General features: G+C 41.5%; 2 protein-coding genes across 6 annotated transcripts in view; one reads left to right on the top strand and one right to left on the bottom strand.

Annotated features, from left to right (window-relative positions):
* Nucleotides 1-15,036, bottom strand: part of CARMIL1 (capping protein regulator and myosin 1 linker 1) — a 280,248-nt gene that overhangs the window by 62,630 nt on the left and 202,582 nt on the right. For all 5 annotated transcript variants that reach the window (XM_050941772.1, XM_050941775.1, XM_050941773.1 and 2 more), the window contains exons 27-29: nt 14,151-14,326; nt 7,064-7,151; nt 1,442-1,591 (exon numbers count right to left, since the gene is read on the bottom strand). In XM_050941772.1, the coding sequence (XP_050797729.1) occupies nt 1,442-1,591; nt 7,064-7,151; nt 14,151-14,326 (414 nt within the window). The remainder of the gene's footprint in view (nt 1-1,441; nt 1,592-7,063; nt 7,152-14,150; nt 14,327-15,036) is intronic.
* The window catches only part of LOC127045612 (uncharacterized), a 251,489-nt gene that overhangs the window by 75,454 nt on the left and 160,999 nt on the right, over nt 1-15,036 (top strand). The window lies entirely within an intron of this gene.

Raw genomic sequence — 15,036 nt, 5'->3', positions numbered from 1 at the left:
GATATCAAATACTCTTCAAAACAGCTGCTCTAGGTAAGGCGCAAACAGTTAATATTTAATATGTGACTTCATATTTTCCTTTTTTTTCTTTTTTTACATCAGTAAAGAAAAAGATAAAAGACTAGCACGGTCCACTTACATAAATTGTACGATGACAGAAACAATGGCAATGTTTGCTTTAAAAACCCCTACGTGGAGAGCATTTTCATACTGAAAACACAATTCTAAGTGCAGAAATTTAAATTACCATAGATTTCTGTACACTAATCTGGTACATTCAAGTTCATTTATAGGCACAATCAAGACTGTGCCAAAGAGTGACATGTCTTATGATGCTGGCTCTCAGGGCCACCATTTAGCGCAATCATTAAACACCTACACTGACAGTTGGCTGCAGAATTCAAGAAGACTGGTGATGAGAATCTTTGATGACTCTTGTAAAGGTCAATGCCTTAAAGGGAGGAAAATGGGATTTGTTGGTGTTTGGGATACATGCTGCACCAAAGCAAACTCTGGTTAGGTGCCAGGCATGTGAGCGAATACTATAGTTAATTTAAGTCGCTGCCTCCCACGGATGTCACCTCTACAGCAAACAAGACACTGAGCAAAAAATGTCCACAATATGTTGGAAAAGAAACAGGGTAAAGAACATTAACTATACTTTGCAGCCTACTGAAGTGCATCTATAAAGATTCAAGATATGGCATGGAGAATAGAGGTAATTTATTTAAAATGTTTATGCCAAAACTATATCAAAAGCTTCGAAGTGATTTACAAGCACTAGTCCCATTGAATTTCAATGAGATGTGCTCCTAACTCATGCAGGTGCTTTTGAAAATCTCACCCCACACCATCATTAGTTCTACATCCTTTGTAGCCCTATTACATGTGCAAGAGTTTCAGACTTCATCCATATATAAAAAAAATCATCTGCAGTTCATGGCCATCAGTAGAATCTCTGGGTCTCAAAAAACCTATTATCTACTTTGATGGATTAGTGTCAAGTGGCATGATGACAGAGGCTGAGAGAAGCATGCTGTGACAGGAAATAGTGTGCCAAAGTAGCATAGTCTGATTTATCGCTGCCATCACGGTGACATATACCAGCACCTCTGCAGAAGAGGTATCTGTTATATTAGCAGTATTGTATGAACATGGGCAAGAGATGTTATCTTGCAAGAAAAACATATCTGAATATGAAAATAAGTATGAATATGAAGAAGAAAATCGATAATGGAACAAAGAAAAGGAAAGGTTTTTCCTTTCACTCATCTATACCTGGTTTGGATAATGTTTTGTTCACATACAACAATTCTTTATTTTTGTTGAGCCAAATTCCTAATGTAATTCCCCTGATATAATAAAAACTGCCCACTGAAATTTGCATAAGGACCTTTTTAGATTACATTTTTAACCAATGGACTGAAAAAAAGTGTCTTACCATACAAGTGTCTAGATCCTCCAAACGTTCTATCTCAGTCAAATCCTCTACTGTGATGGTGGAGCGCTTAGTTGGTTTCTCTTCAGCTAATTCAATCTCCAGTGACTCCTGTTGTGGAAGTGGCTTACCACGTCTGGTCAAATGGTCCGCCTAGACAACAAGGATCAAGAGATGAAACTACTGATCAGAAATCTTGATAGGAAAAAAAAACGAACAACAACAACAACAAAAAAACCCCACACAACAACTAGCAGAATGGTTGTGCACTGCAGGTGATGATAGATGGTGAACAATGGGTAAGCTCAACTGTTTGCATCTGGGCCCCAGCCTCCCCCATCTCCCTGCAGAACTATCCCCTCATCACATAACACTGGATAGAAGGGAAGGAGAAGGGGAGAAAATAGGGCTAACAGAGAATCACACAGTAAGAGACTCTGCTTATCTGGACTATGGAAATAAAAACACCCAAAAGAGGAAAAAAACCTCATACCATATTGAGCATTTTTAAGCCATTTCATTTAAAAGCTGCCGTAACAAACGTACAAATTGCTAATATACTCAACCAATGAAAAAAAGTAGGATTAAATGATTTTCACTAATAAATGTAGGAATCACAAGTGCTGCCTTTTTTCTAATATAAAATAATTTGCAGGCAAAATGGGGTAATTTTTTTGGACCTCATTATGATGAATAATGAAGAATAAATCACTGGACTGGAAACTAGTAGCTAACGGCTCAGTGACCATGATCTGATTATATTCAATATGGGCAAAACAGAGGACAACACTTGGCATTTTAAAAGGGCTAATGTCTCACAACTGAGAAAAATCATGAGTAAAACTGATTAGGATGCTCTTTAAGAAGAATTATTTAAGAAGAGTATATTAGATGGCCAAAAAGCCATGATTGTATAATCAAGAAAAAGGACAACTTTGGATAAATGTAAATATTATATTTTTATAATTAATTATATCTAATAAATATTGTATCTAATTGATACCTTCACTTCTCAGCTGAACCAGGATGGCATTTAAACAAAGTTATCCTGTTTTCCTTTCAAACAAATGGAAAAAAGGGGAACTAGATAGCAATCAGTATAAATTAAAAATTATGAAGTGTAGAAAATGAATAAGGGAAGCTAAAGACATCAGGAATAAATCTATGTCTGGCAGGGGTAAGGAGAAGTTTTTAAAAAAAGGATACTAGGAAGAAAATAAATCTAAAAATGGTGTAAGCCCATTACTAGAAGGAGATATTAAAATGGTTAATGATGCAGAAAAGGCAGAAGTGTTCGATAAATATTCCTGTTCTATATTTGGAAAGAAGTAGGATGATGGATTCCTATCACATGAGGCTGATGAAGTACTTTCCAGTTCATTAACAACAAAGGAGGATGTTAAACAGCATCCATTCAGGATACATATTTTTAAATCAGTAGGCCCGGATCACTTGAGCCCAAGAATTGTAAAAGAGTTGGCTAAGAAGATCTCTGGCCCACTGAGGTTAAATTTTTAATGAATCTTGGGATACCAGGGAAATTACAAAATACTGGAAGAGTACTAACACTGTGCCAATATTCAAAAAGGGTAAGTGGGTCTACCAGGGTAACTATAGGCCAGCTAACCTGACATCTATCCTCAGCAAAACAGTGGAAAACCTGATATGAAATTAAATTAATAAAGAATCAAAGAATGGGAATATAATTAATGCCAGTCAAATATGGTTTTGAGGAAAGCACATCTTGTCAACCAAACCTGAATTCGTTTTTTGATGAGATGACAAGCTAGGTTGATAAAAGTAACTGCATAAAAGTAACAAATACTTAAATGAACAGGGCAGTCATACAGAGCAATCCACTCTGAGCCCATTCAAATAAAAGACATTTTACTGCAGACAAATGCAAAGTCATATATTAAAGAACAAAGAGTGCAGGCCATATCTACAGAATGGGAAACTCTACCCTTGAAAACGGTGACTCTGAAAAAGACTTATGGTTCATAATGAACATGCTATTGAACACGAGCTCCCATTGTGATGCTGTGACAAAAAAGGGTTAATGACATCCTTAGCGACGAAAACAGGGAACAAGTGAGTATGAATACAGAAGTGATTTTTACCTCTGTATACAGCATTGGTGAGACCGATACCGGAATACTGTCCACATTTTAAAAAGACGTTGACAAATTAGAGAGGATGCAGAAGAGATACACAAATTTGAGGACTGTAGAGCAGTGCTTCTCAAAGCCAGGCCACCGCTTGTTCAGGGAAAGCCCCTGGCGGTCCAGGCCAGTTTGTTTACCTGCTGCGTCCGCAGGTTTGGCCAATCATGGCTCCCACTGGCTGCAATTCGCAGCTCCAGGCCAATGGGGGCTGCAGGAAGGGCGGCCAGCACATCCCTCAGCCTGCGCCACTTCCTGCAGCCCCCATTGGCCTGGAGCAGTGAACTGCGGCCAGTGGGAGCCGCAATCGGCCGAACCTATGGACGCGGCAGGTAAACAAACTGGCCCGGACCGCCAGGGGCTTTCCCTGAACAAGCGGCGTCCCGACTTTGAGAAGCACTGCTGTAGAGAAGAGGGACTCTGGCGTGTTCTATACTTGAAACTTACATCGGGACGGCTATATTGATCTGGGGTGGGAAACCTGCAGTGTAGATGCATCTGTGCTGACAGAAAAGTGCATCTATCAATACAGCTAACTTTGTTTGGAGAGGTGATATTCCTACGCTGGCAGAAAAACTCCTTCTGTCAGTGTAAGCTGCGTTTATATTAAAGGTCTATACTGGCATGGGGTCTATAGTATAGATATAGCCTTAATCAGCTTAGTCTGTTTATTTTATCTAAAAAAATATGAAAAACTTGATTACAATAGAAAAGTACCTTTGGGAGAGAAAATATTGTGTTTTAAAGGGCTTTTTAGTTTTACAGAGAAAAGCATAACAAGAAACAATTGCTGGAATCTGAAGCCAGACAAATTCAAATTAGGCACAAATTTTCAATGGTGGGCGTGATTAACCATTGGAAAAAACTACCAAGACAAGTGGTGGATTCTCCATGTCTTCAAGTCAAGACTGGATGCCGTTCTGGAAGATATGCTTTAGTCAAACACAAACCATTGGGCTCAGTACAGGGGTAACGATCTCTGAAATACAGCAGGTCAGACTAGATGATCCAACGGTCACTGTTGGCCTTAAAATATATGACACATAGTGCTCAAAATGTTGACTTGAAAATGTTCCATGCTAATGTTAACACTGGGAGAAAAGTATCTGTTACAAGCAACATAAATCACAGAGGTATATCAGTTTAAGATGTTTGTCAATACAGGATCTTATTTTGGATTTGCCTTATGATGAACTGTCAATAGAAAATGTCTAAAGTTAGTATTTTAAAGATTGTGAGCACATTCATATGGGAAGCATGACAAGACGACAAGGGTGTGAAGAGAGACACTGAACTCAGTTTCAGTCCAGGGTCAGAATGGAAACTGTGTGGGTATACTCTGCCCACAAGATGCCCACCAGTTGATCATGCAGGTTTTTTATGATTGTCTTTTTCTGTGAGCTTTGCATGCAGTGGCATCTTTCCCTACTAAGAAGAACTGATCCAATATATTCTTCTGAACCAAGCTGTCTGATTGATGGCCCAACATTACTGCAGTCATCTGGCAACTGAGAAGCTACAGTGACCAGTATGCATGCTGTGACTGATGGTGCTGAATCTTCTTTCACGTTGAGCTATGGAATAGGAATTATTTCCATTCTGTTTGCAGTCTTCTTGGGTTCCTCTGATTGGTGTCTGCTGGCTGCTTTCCAGTCAGGCTCCCACAGAGGGTCTCTTCAGTTCAGATTTAGGGGCTTTTATCTGCTCCAAGATCTTGCGTTGGGTTTATCTGGCAGAGAGCTGGTCTCAGGTCTGGAGTTTCTACTGTGGTCCTCCTCCTGCTTCTCAATTCAACCCAGCCGACAGTTGTTGCTGGTTATTTTCCTCAGTCAGTCCTCACGCAGTAATGGTGACTTTGGCCCCTTTTGAGATAGCACTAACAGTCCTCCTTGGGCAACAGTCCTGGTAAGCAATCAGATCTCTCTGTTGTGCTTCTTTCTCTGGATCCTGCCTTGGCCTCAGAAGAACGTTCAGGGCACTGGTGATGTTTGAATTTGGCAGCAAAGATCCCTGATTGGTCACTGATGCAAGAGAGTCATTTGCTGACAGGCTGGCCCAGGATACTGGCCAGAAAATGATCAAAAAAATTGTGACATTGTGTTGTATGCCCACTAAATACCATAATCAAAGACCTGGTTTCAATGTAAAATGAAATGTGGTACTACATTTAATATTGTGTATGATTTTAAAGCTCTGACCTTGGGCTTAACACGGTTTAGGGCCATTTGAATTTGCTTGTTCCTAAAGCGTTCACACTTGAAACAAAAGTTTCTGTTTGAGACTAGCCTTTCGTAATCTCAGAACGGGCTCTACATGAATCCTCAGCTGTTTTTAATACTTGGTATAACATTTCCTCGACATGTAAAATTTGTTGCGTATTTAATACGCCTTAAAATTTATGTTTTTAATGAAATTCTCTCTCTCAAAAGTCGTTAACATGCCCGTAATATAGAAAACAAGGTAGATCGAAATCTAACTGGATAGTTCCTATGTGGAACTACTGTGTGTTTCTTCAAATGTCTGTACATTCAATAGCTTTATACTTTGATCTATAAAGGAAGCATTTCACAACAGCAGGAGCATCAATAATAGTAAAGCAAATCTATCTTATCTTGATAATGATGCAATCTATTTCCCTGACAAAAAATATGGATGAGCAAAACTAAGCAGTGACAAAGATGTTGCCAATGCTGCTCCTACGCTTGGAATGTTGACTCACAGTGGAACTTCTGGAAAGTTTTGGAAATTTATTTTTTTTTGCTATTGCTGCCACTCTTTTTATATAACTCTGCACAATCCAGCATTAGGTCCTCCCACCCTCAGCAAACTTGGGTCTGAGTCCAATAATCTACTTCCCTCTCCACTAAAAATAACCATTAATGTACAGGAGTCCATAAGCTGATCTGCAGACATATAGCAGTATATCTGCTCTAATCTTCAGGAAGGAGGTACATCTACAATAAGTGGTTGACAGCAGAACGTCTTCCAGTAAATAGCTGAACATTTTATCTTCTACATAGATACACCTTCCAGTCCAAAACCTCACATTTCTGAAGTAGCCTCAGAATATGCACAGGTTTGGGAAGTAAGGTCCCTACAGCTTGCTCCACAGACCCTAAAGAATGAAATCTGACTTCATTTCAATCGTAACGCCTGTGTCACTACGACAGCCAGTAGCTGTCTCCTTAACTAGTGAATATATGTTCTTGCAAAGCCATTTTAGGTTTCAGATCTGATAATTCATGCAAGAGATAGTAAGGCAGCTAAGCAATGCAGCTTCTTCTGTGGCTGTTTTCTCCTTAAACTAGGACTACTCACCCTATGACCATGTTTCAAATGATGCTGCTGATGAAAATTAGGCAGATTTAGAAATGCAGCTGTGAGAAGAAGGAAGTGAACAAGTCATGAATGCTGTGGTGGTGGTAAGACGCCCTGAACTACTCAGAACTGTAAAAACACTCACCAGTTTATGATGACAATGTGAAAGCGCATCCAGGATTTCATCCACAATTCGGTCAGATAGGAAAGAGGCCACAGTCAGTTTCACTTCGCTGTGTGAACATTGAAAATGAGAACAGAGTAACTTTCAATTCACACAAGAGAACTCTGCAATCCCTTACAGCATTAGTTCTATGGTGTGAAGATTATCTGTGAGCCTGCTACTGTCTTTGAGAACGAAACACAAGAAGCTGCAAGTAGAAGGACTGAACCCTTCAGAAATAACTCACAAGAACACACACACACAATACACACAAGAACTCCTGGACCACTTTCAACCTACTTCTAACATTTTTCTAATGGCAGAAACAAAAACATCTGGCTAAGGGACAACTTAATAAGAACCATATGGTCAGATTTGTTTAGGAACAATACATGCACTGATGTTAGAGAAGACGAATCTGGTCTGGAGTGAATTCAGACAGTCTTACCTGTTTAAGGCTTGTTTTACCTAACTATTAATCTTGCCCCATCTCCTTTTTGTACCCTTCTGTCAGCTAAATGGGAACTGTATTGTTTCTGCAACCTGCCATCACCATTCCTGGGCTGCAAACTGTTTGTGCTTTTGCTTTAAATAACTAGCTCCTGCCTTACAAATTTTGTTTCAGCCAGTCCCATGTATTTAGCATTCAACAAGAAGGTGCGGAACACAGACTCACTGTTAGATTTAACATGACATCAGCACTGTATACACTAGGCTTGCCCCTTCACTGCAACATGTATGAGTTACTATACTCTAGTTACCCCACTCGGGCATGCTTAGCTCAAGTTAGAGCAGCCACGCTGCAAAAACACACTCAAGTCACACATGGTTTGTCTATCCTGCAGCTGGGAATGAGCCTCCCAGCCCAGGTAGATAAGACTTGAGCTGGCATGGCTCAAGCTACCGCACTAAATATAATAATGTGGACACTGTAGCTCGGATGGCAGCTCAGGCTCTTACATTCAACCAAACCCCTGGGACTGAGCTTAGGTGGCTAGGCTGAGTCTCTGTAGGAGCCACAGCGTCCACACTGCTCATTTTAGCATGGTAGCTCAAGCCCCTCTAGTGAACATCTGTTCGCCTGGGCTGGGAGACTAACTCCCAGCTGCAGTGTAGATATACCCATAGAGTGACTTGATTAGCACAGTGATTGGATTAGCAGTTGAGCTAACCTAAGCTGCAGCTGCATCCCCCATCCATTACCAGTTTGTATGTCAGCATCATGTCAGCTTCAAACTACCCCCGCCCCTCAGCAATGGGCCAGCTAGCAAGACTTTAAAACACCACTTCATTTGACTTAGAAATGTGTGTTTGTGGATGGGAATTGGGTTGTGGGCTTGTTATATCTCAAGCTAACACTGCAGTGAAGACAAGCCCACAGAAACCAACATTACATTAGATTTGTACTTGGTGTTGTGGTCTACCACTGTCTCTTCACGGAAATTCAACTTTTTTTTTCAGTTTTGACTATCATCACACATCTTTAGATGGTGACCGTTACGTCTACACACACAGAGAAATGTTTCACTATTTGTTTTGATGTTAGTAGTAGTAAGTATTCCCAGAGTGCAGAAGTCCCCAGAATTATACTAATTCATGGAGCCAAATCTTGAAACAAACTCTAGGTAACCAACCAACATGCTGTGGGCAAAACATGTACATCGTCCCTTTTGTAGATATTAAACAGTTAACCCTTTCATGGCTTGAGTCAGAATTTCCCTAGGTTAAACGTCTCACAAAATGCAGAATTTAAAACTGGCTGCAGCAAGAATTTATTTGATCTCTTGCTCCCTTTATTTTCTTCCTTATTTGCAAGAAGAAATCTCACAGGGAGGAAGAAATACAAACTTTCTATTGTTATTAAATTTGTTTTCTGACATGTCCTAGGTTCATCTTTACAATATAGTAATACCTTACTAAATAGAAAGATCGGATTACAATATTTACTGTATAACATTTCCTCTAACAAAAGCTCACTGGTGTAATAATTACAACTTGGTCTCTGATATATTAACATGGCAATGATTTGTAAACCTGTTAAACTTCCTAAACGAATAGATAGATTAAAAAAAAGTTTTCTGGTCGCTTTTGGTAGGTCTTGTTTACACTTAAAAATTGTCAAGTATCAGAGGGGTAGCCGTGTTAGTCTGGATCTGTAAAAGCAGCAGAGTCCTGTGGCACCTTATAGACTAACAGACGTTTTGGAGCATGAGCTTTCGTGGGTGAATACTCACTTCGTCAGATGCATGTAGTGGAAATTTCCAGGGGCAGGTATATATATATGCAGGCAAGCTAGAGATAATGAGGTAGTTCAATCAGGGAGGATGAGGTCCTGTTCTAGCAGTTGAGGTGTGAAAACCAAGGGAGAAGAAACTGGTTCTGTAATTGGCAAGCCATTCACAGTCTTTGTTTAATCCTGAGCTGATGGTGTCAAATTTGCAGATGAACTGAAGCTCAGCAGTTTCTCCTTGAAGTCTGGTCCTGAAGTTTTTTTGCTGCAGGATGGCCACCTTAAGGTCTGCTATAGTGTGGCCAGGGAGGTTGAAGTGTTCTCCTACAAGTTTTTGTATATTGCCATTCCTAATATCTGATTTGTGTCCGAAATTTCCACTACATGCATCTGACGAAGTGGGTATTCACCCACGAAAGCTCATGCTACAAAACGTCTGTTAGTCTATAAGGTGCCACAGGACTCTTTGCTGCTTAAATATTGTATCACTTAAACTGTGCCAATATAGTTAAAGAGTTAACACACATCCCACTCCCTTGTGAGGATGCAGTTTAACTCGTATAAAAATGCTTATTCAAATATTGCTTATTCTGGTTGGGCAAAACAAAGTAAGTTATACCAGTCTAAATACCTTATAGCAGTATAACTGCATCTACACTAAGGGTATGTCTACATCTACAATTTTGCAGCGCTGGTTGTTACAGCTGTATTAGTACAGCTGTATAGGGCCAGCGCTGCAGAGTGGCCACACTTACAGCAACCAGCGCTGCAAGTGGTGTTAGATGTGGCCACACTGCAGCGCTGTTGGGCGGCTTGCAGGGGGGTTCGGGGAACGCGAGAGCAAACCGCGGGGAAGGAGACCTGCTTGCAGGGGGGTTCGGGGAACGCGAGAGCACACCGCGGGGAAGCAGGTCTCCTTCCCCGCGGTGTGCTCTCGCGTTCCCCGAACCCCGCTGCAAGCAGGTCTCCTTCCCCGCGGTTTGCTCCAGTGTTCCCCGAACCCCCCCGCAAGCAGGTCTCCTTCCCCGCGGTTTGCTCTCGCGTTCCCCGAACCCCCCTGCAAGCAGGTCTCTTTCCCCGCGGTTTGCTCTCGCGTTCCCCGAACCCCCCCGCAAGCAAGTCTCCTTCCCCGCGGTGCGCTCTCGCATTCCCCGAACCCACCTGCAAGCAGGTCTCCTTGTTCGGGGAACGCGAGAGCACACCGTGGGGAAGGAGACCTGCTTCCCCGCGGTGTGCTCTCACGTTCCCCGAACCCCCCTGCAAACCGCGGGGAAGGAGACCTGCTTGCAGGGGGGGTTCGGGGAACGCGAGAGCACACCGCGGGGAAGGAGACCTGCTTCCCCGCGGTGTGCTCTCGCGTTCCCCGAACCCCCCTGCAAACTGCAGGGAAGGAGACCTGCTTGCAGGGGGGGTTCGGGGAATGTGAGAGCACACCGCGGGGAAGGAGACCTGCTTGCGGGGGGGGGTTCGGGGAACGCGAGAGCACACCGCGGGGAAGGAGACTTGCTTGCGGGGGGGGGTTCGGGGAACGCGAGAGCACACCGCAGGGAAGGAGACCTGCTTGCGGGGGGGGGGGGGGTTCGGGGAACGCGAGAGCAAACCGTGGGGAAGGATACCTGCTTGATTACCAGAGAGGCTTCCTCAGGTATGCTGGGATACCTGCTTATTCCACGGAGGTCAAGAAAAACGCTGGTGAGTGTCTACACCTGATGACCAGCGCTGGATCACCAGCGCTGGATCCTCTACACCCGAGGTTCGACCGCGTGTACGGCCAGCGCTGCAAACAGGGAGTTGCAGCGCTGGTAATGCCCTGCAGATGTGTACACCTCCTAAGTTGCAGCGCTGTAACCCCCTCACCAGCGCTGCAACTTTGTGGTGTAGACAAGGCCTAGGGCTTTTACTGGCATAATGATGTCAACTTAAAAAAAAAATCACCTCCTACTGACATAGTTATATGAGTAAAACTTTTTAAGTGCAAGCTAGGCCTTAGCATAAACAAAGACAAAGACAAGTGTCCTGATAAAGAATTTGCTTGCTTTAGTAGATGGCTTGGCTCTTGGCTTTGTGATCTTTTCCTAATTGCATTAATCAGGATCAGCCCACAAAACCATTTAAGTTAACACACAAAGCTATGTTCCCTTTCTCTTTGTGTGCAATATGTACAAGCGATAATAGCAACAGATAGCAATGACATAATAATGGAACATAAATGTGCCTGGTGTTTTCAAAGGAACTTCTGGGAATGCGCCACCCAACTTCTATTATAATTCAATGAAGTTGGGTTCCGAGCTCCCATAAACTCCTTTTGAGAATCCAATCTCATAATTAGAGTTTCTGATAAGAAAACAATGAGAGGAGAACTGGTCTGTATGTCTCCCAACCCATTAGATGAGACTTCCTTGTATTATAGTGGTGCGTAGTGTTAATAACATAATGTAGAAGAACATATGGCTGATGTGCTTGAAACCCCAGCTGAGCTATTTACAACATGTAACTCTCAAAAAGTCCTTTTATGGCCTTCATTAGCATAGAATCATAGAAAATCAGCGGTGGAAGAGACCTCAGGAGGTCATCTAGTCCAACCCCCGATCAAAGCAGGACCAATCCCTAACTAAATCATCCCAGCCAGAGCTTTGTCAAGCCCGACCTTAAAAACCTCTAAGGAAGGAGATTCCACCACCTCCCTAGGTAACCAATTCTAATGCTTCACCACACTCCTATTGAAAAAGTTTTTCCTAATATCCTACCTAAACCTCCCCCACTGCAACTTGAGACCATTACTCCTTGTTTTGTCATCTACCACCACTGAGAACAGTCTAGATCCATCCTCTTTGGAAAGCCCTTTCAGGTAGTTGAAAGCAGCTATCAACCCCCACCCCCCATTCATCTCTTCTGCAGACTAAACAATCCCAGTTCCCTCAGCTTCTACTCAAAAGTCATGTGTTCCAATCCCCTAATCATTTTTGCTGCCCTCCGCTGGACTCTTTCCAAGTTTTCCACATCCTTCTTGTAGTGTGGGACCCAAAACTGGATACAGTACTCCAGATGAGGCCTCACCAATGCCAAATAGAGGGGAATGATCATGTCCCTCGATCTGCTGGCAATGCTCCTACTTTTACATCCCAAAATGCCATTAGCCTTCTTGGCAACAACGGCACACTGTTGACTCATATCCAGCTTCTCATCCACTGTAACCCCTAGGTCCTTTTCTGCAGAACTGCTGCCTAGCCACTCGGTCCCTAGTCTGTAGCAGTGCATGGGATTCTTCCGTCCTAAGTGCGGGACTCTGCACTTGTCCTCGTTGAACCTCATCAGATTTCTTTTGGCCCAATCCTCTAATTTGTCTAGGTCCCTCTGTTTCCTATCCCCACTCTCCAGCGTATCTACCACACCTCCCAGTTTAGTGTCATCTGCAAACTTGCTGAGAGTGCAGTCCATGCCATCCTCCAGATCATTAATAAAGACCTTGAACAAAACCGGCCCCAGGACTGACTTTTGGGGCACTCCGTTTGATACCAGCTGCCAACTAGACATGGAGCTATTCATCACTATCCATTAAGCCTGATGAACTAGCCAGCTTTCTATCCACCTTATAGTCCATTCATCCAGCCCATACTACTTTAACTTGCTGGCAAGATTACTGTGGAGACCATAACAAAAGCTTTGCTAAAGTCAAGGAATCAGAAGGTGTAATTAAGTCAGCAATACCTATGTTTTCAGCTGGGGGGCCTGAAAATTTCCATGATTGGTCTCAAAGCAATAGTGATTTTTTTTTTTTTTTAATGGGAGGAGAGGGAGGATCAGAAGAGAAAGAAGTTTCATTCATCTACTCTTGAACTTGACAAGAGTAATGGGAAAAAAGCAAACACTTCCCATTTAAAAACATAATATAAATACACTTGTTTAGCCATGGGTATTGAAATTTTACTGCATTCTGAAAAGCTCACATACCTACGTTTTAATGCTTTACAAAGAAATTCTCTTTTCCCACTGCAAAGATACAACCGTCACAATGCAAAATGACATGTGTTTGCTGTTAACCCTGCCGAGCAGAAAATTATCTCCATAGAAATGATAGCAACCATAAAGTTTTAAGCTTCCTGCCTCCTTAACTTGGCCATATAGTACATCTTGTATATGCTCTGGTGTACATTTAATAAAGAAGAATATAATAAAACTAACTTAGAATCTCATCTTTTGGAAATAATGAATTACAAGTAGTTTAAAGCACTACACCTGCCTCTGCATTCCCCTTCTAAATTTAGTGGTTAGAATATGTTATTATCAAATTTTTAAATGTGTTTGTCTGATCCTTGTTGCTGTGCAAAACAATCCCTCACATAAAAGGGTTACAGTGACTTCTCCCTATTTAGTCAGAACAACAAAACCAATAACACACTACGTGCCATCAAACGCACAAAACAAAGAAAGTGGTAAAGTGGACAGTGGTATTCATTATCTTCCAATTTTCTTCAGTTATAGGAATCTTAGGCATCAGTAGTAACAATAGTAGGTAACGTTTTTCAGACATATGATTTTTAAGTTGATTGTGCCCCTTAAAGCCACAGAAATAATAAAGAAAATAGGCATACCAAATACTACATATGTGCTATATGATCCAATTAACTTTGTTGTAGAAACCTAAATATTTGCATTTTCTGGACCAAACCGATTGGCTTGTACGGTGACATACCAGTTTCTATATGAATTCTTACGCGGGAATGTTCAGAAAACATACTGATATACATATACACAACAAGACAGAAATGCAACTCAATACATGGTCTTTAACTATCTTCAGAATACTTATGGACAGGTTTCACAGTGCTTTTAACATACCTAATTTTATTGAGGATATCAATTCCAGACTGCTCCAAAAGAACATTTTTAACAAAGGTACGTGGAATGGAAATCTTCTCGGTGCTGGCCTCAATCAGGTCTTGCCGAATGTGGGTCTTCTTCATTACATTAGGGCAAAGATTCTCAGCTGCGTCCACCATAGACTCAAGCAGTGCCTGTAGCACAAAGTGAGAGAAAACAATAAACTCTCTCTCAGAAAATCCACAGCATCATGACGGTTGCTTTAATTGAGAGAGAGATCACAGCACTGTGTACTTTCATAGCACTATACAAGTCTTTTAGAATTCATCTACTAAATTAAAATTGAAAGCATTTACAGAACAAAACTGAGAGGAACAACTTGCCTGTTTTAATAACCAGACATTTTTTTTTAAATATAAAAGTTACAAATAGAGAAAACTATATTTGGTTAATTATCAGAACAATACATCTGTTCCCATTGCGCACTCAGCACTACCTCTGCATTTTTAAGAAGCAAAGAAAACTGTTGTAGAAGTCTAATAAACCCTCCCAAGGTCAGCTAATTTGTGCTCTGAATCACAACTTTCTTTTGCAGTCCAACACTCCTTGTTTGAAAGGCGTCAAGAGTCTCCTCAGAAAGGGATGGCGAAAACTTTGAACATTTGTATGTCCCTGGAATTTCCTATTTCAGAAATAGGCAGAGGTACATTGCCTGAGAGGTGTGCATGAATCTACCACAAGAATATCCAATACACACACACACTCTCTCTAGGGATAAGGGCTGTCAAGCGATAAAAAAATTTAATCGCGATTAATCACGCGACTAAAAATTAATTTAATTTAAATATTTATTTAAATATTGTTGGATGTCTTCTACATTTAAAAATATATTGAAATTGTAATT

Source organism: Gopherus flavomarginatus, chromosome 2, assembly GCF_025201925.1.
Source record: "Gopherus flavomarginatus isolate rGopFla2 chromosome 2, rGopFla2.mat.asm, whole genome shotgun sequence".
NCBI classification, from domain to species: domain Eukaryota; kingdom Metazoa; phylum Chordata; order Testudines; family Testudinidae; genus Gopherus; species Gopherus flavomarginatus.
This window is presented reverse-complemented; position numbering and strand designations above follow the sequence as displayed.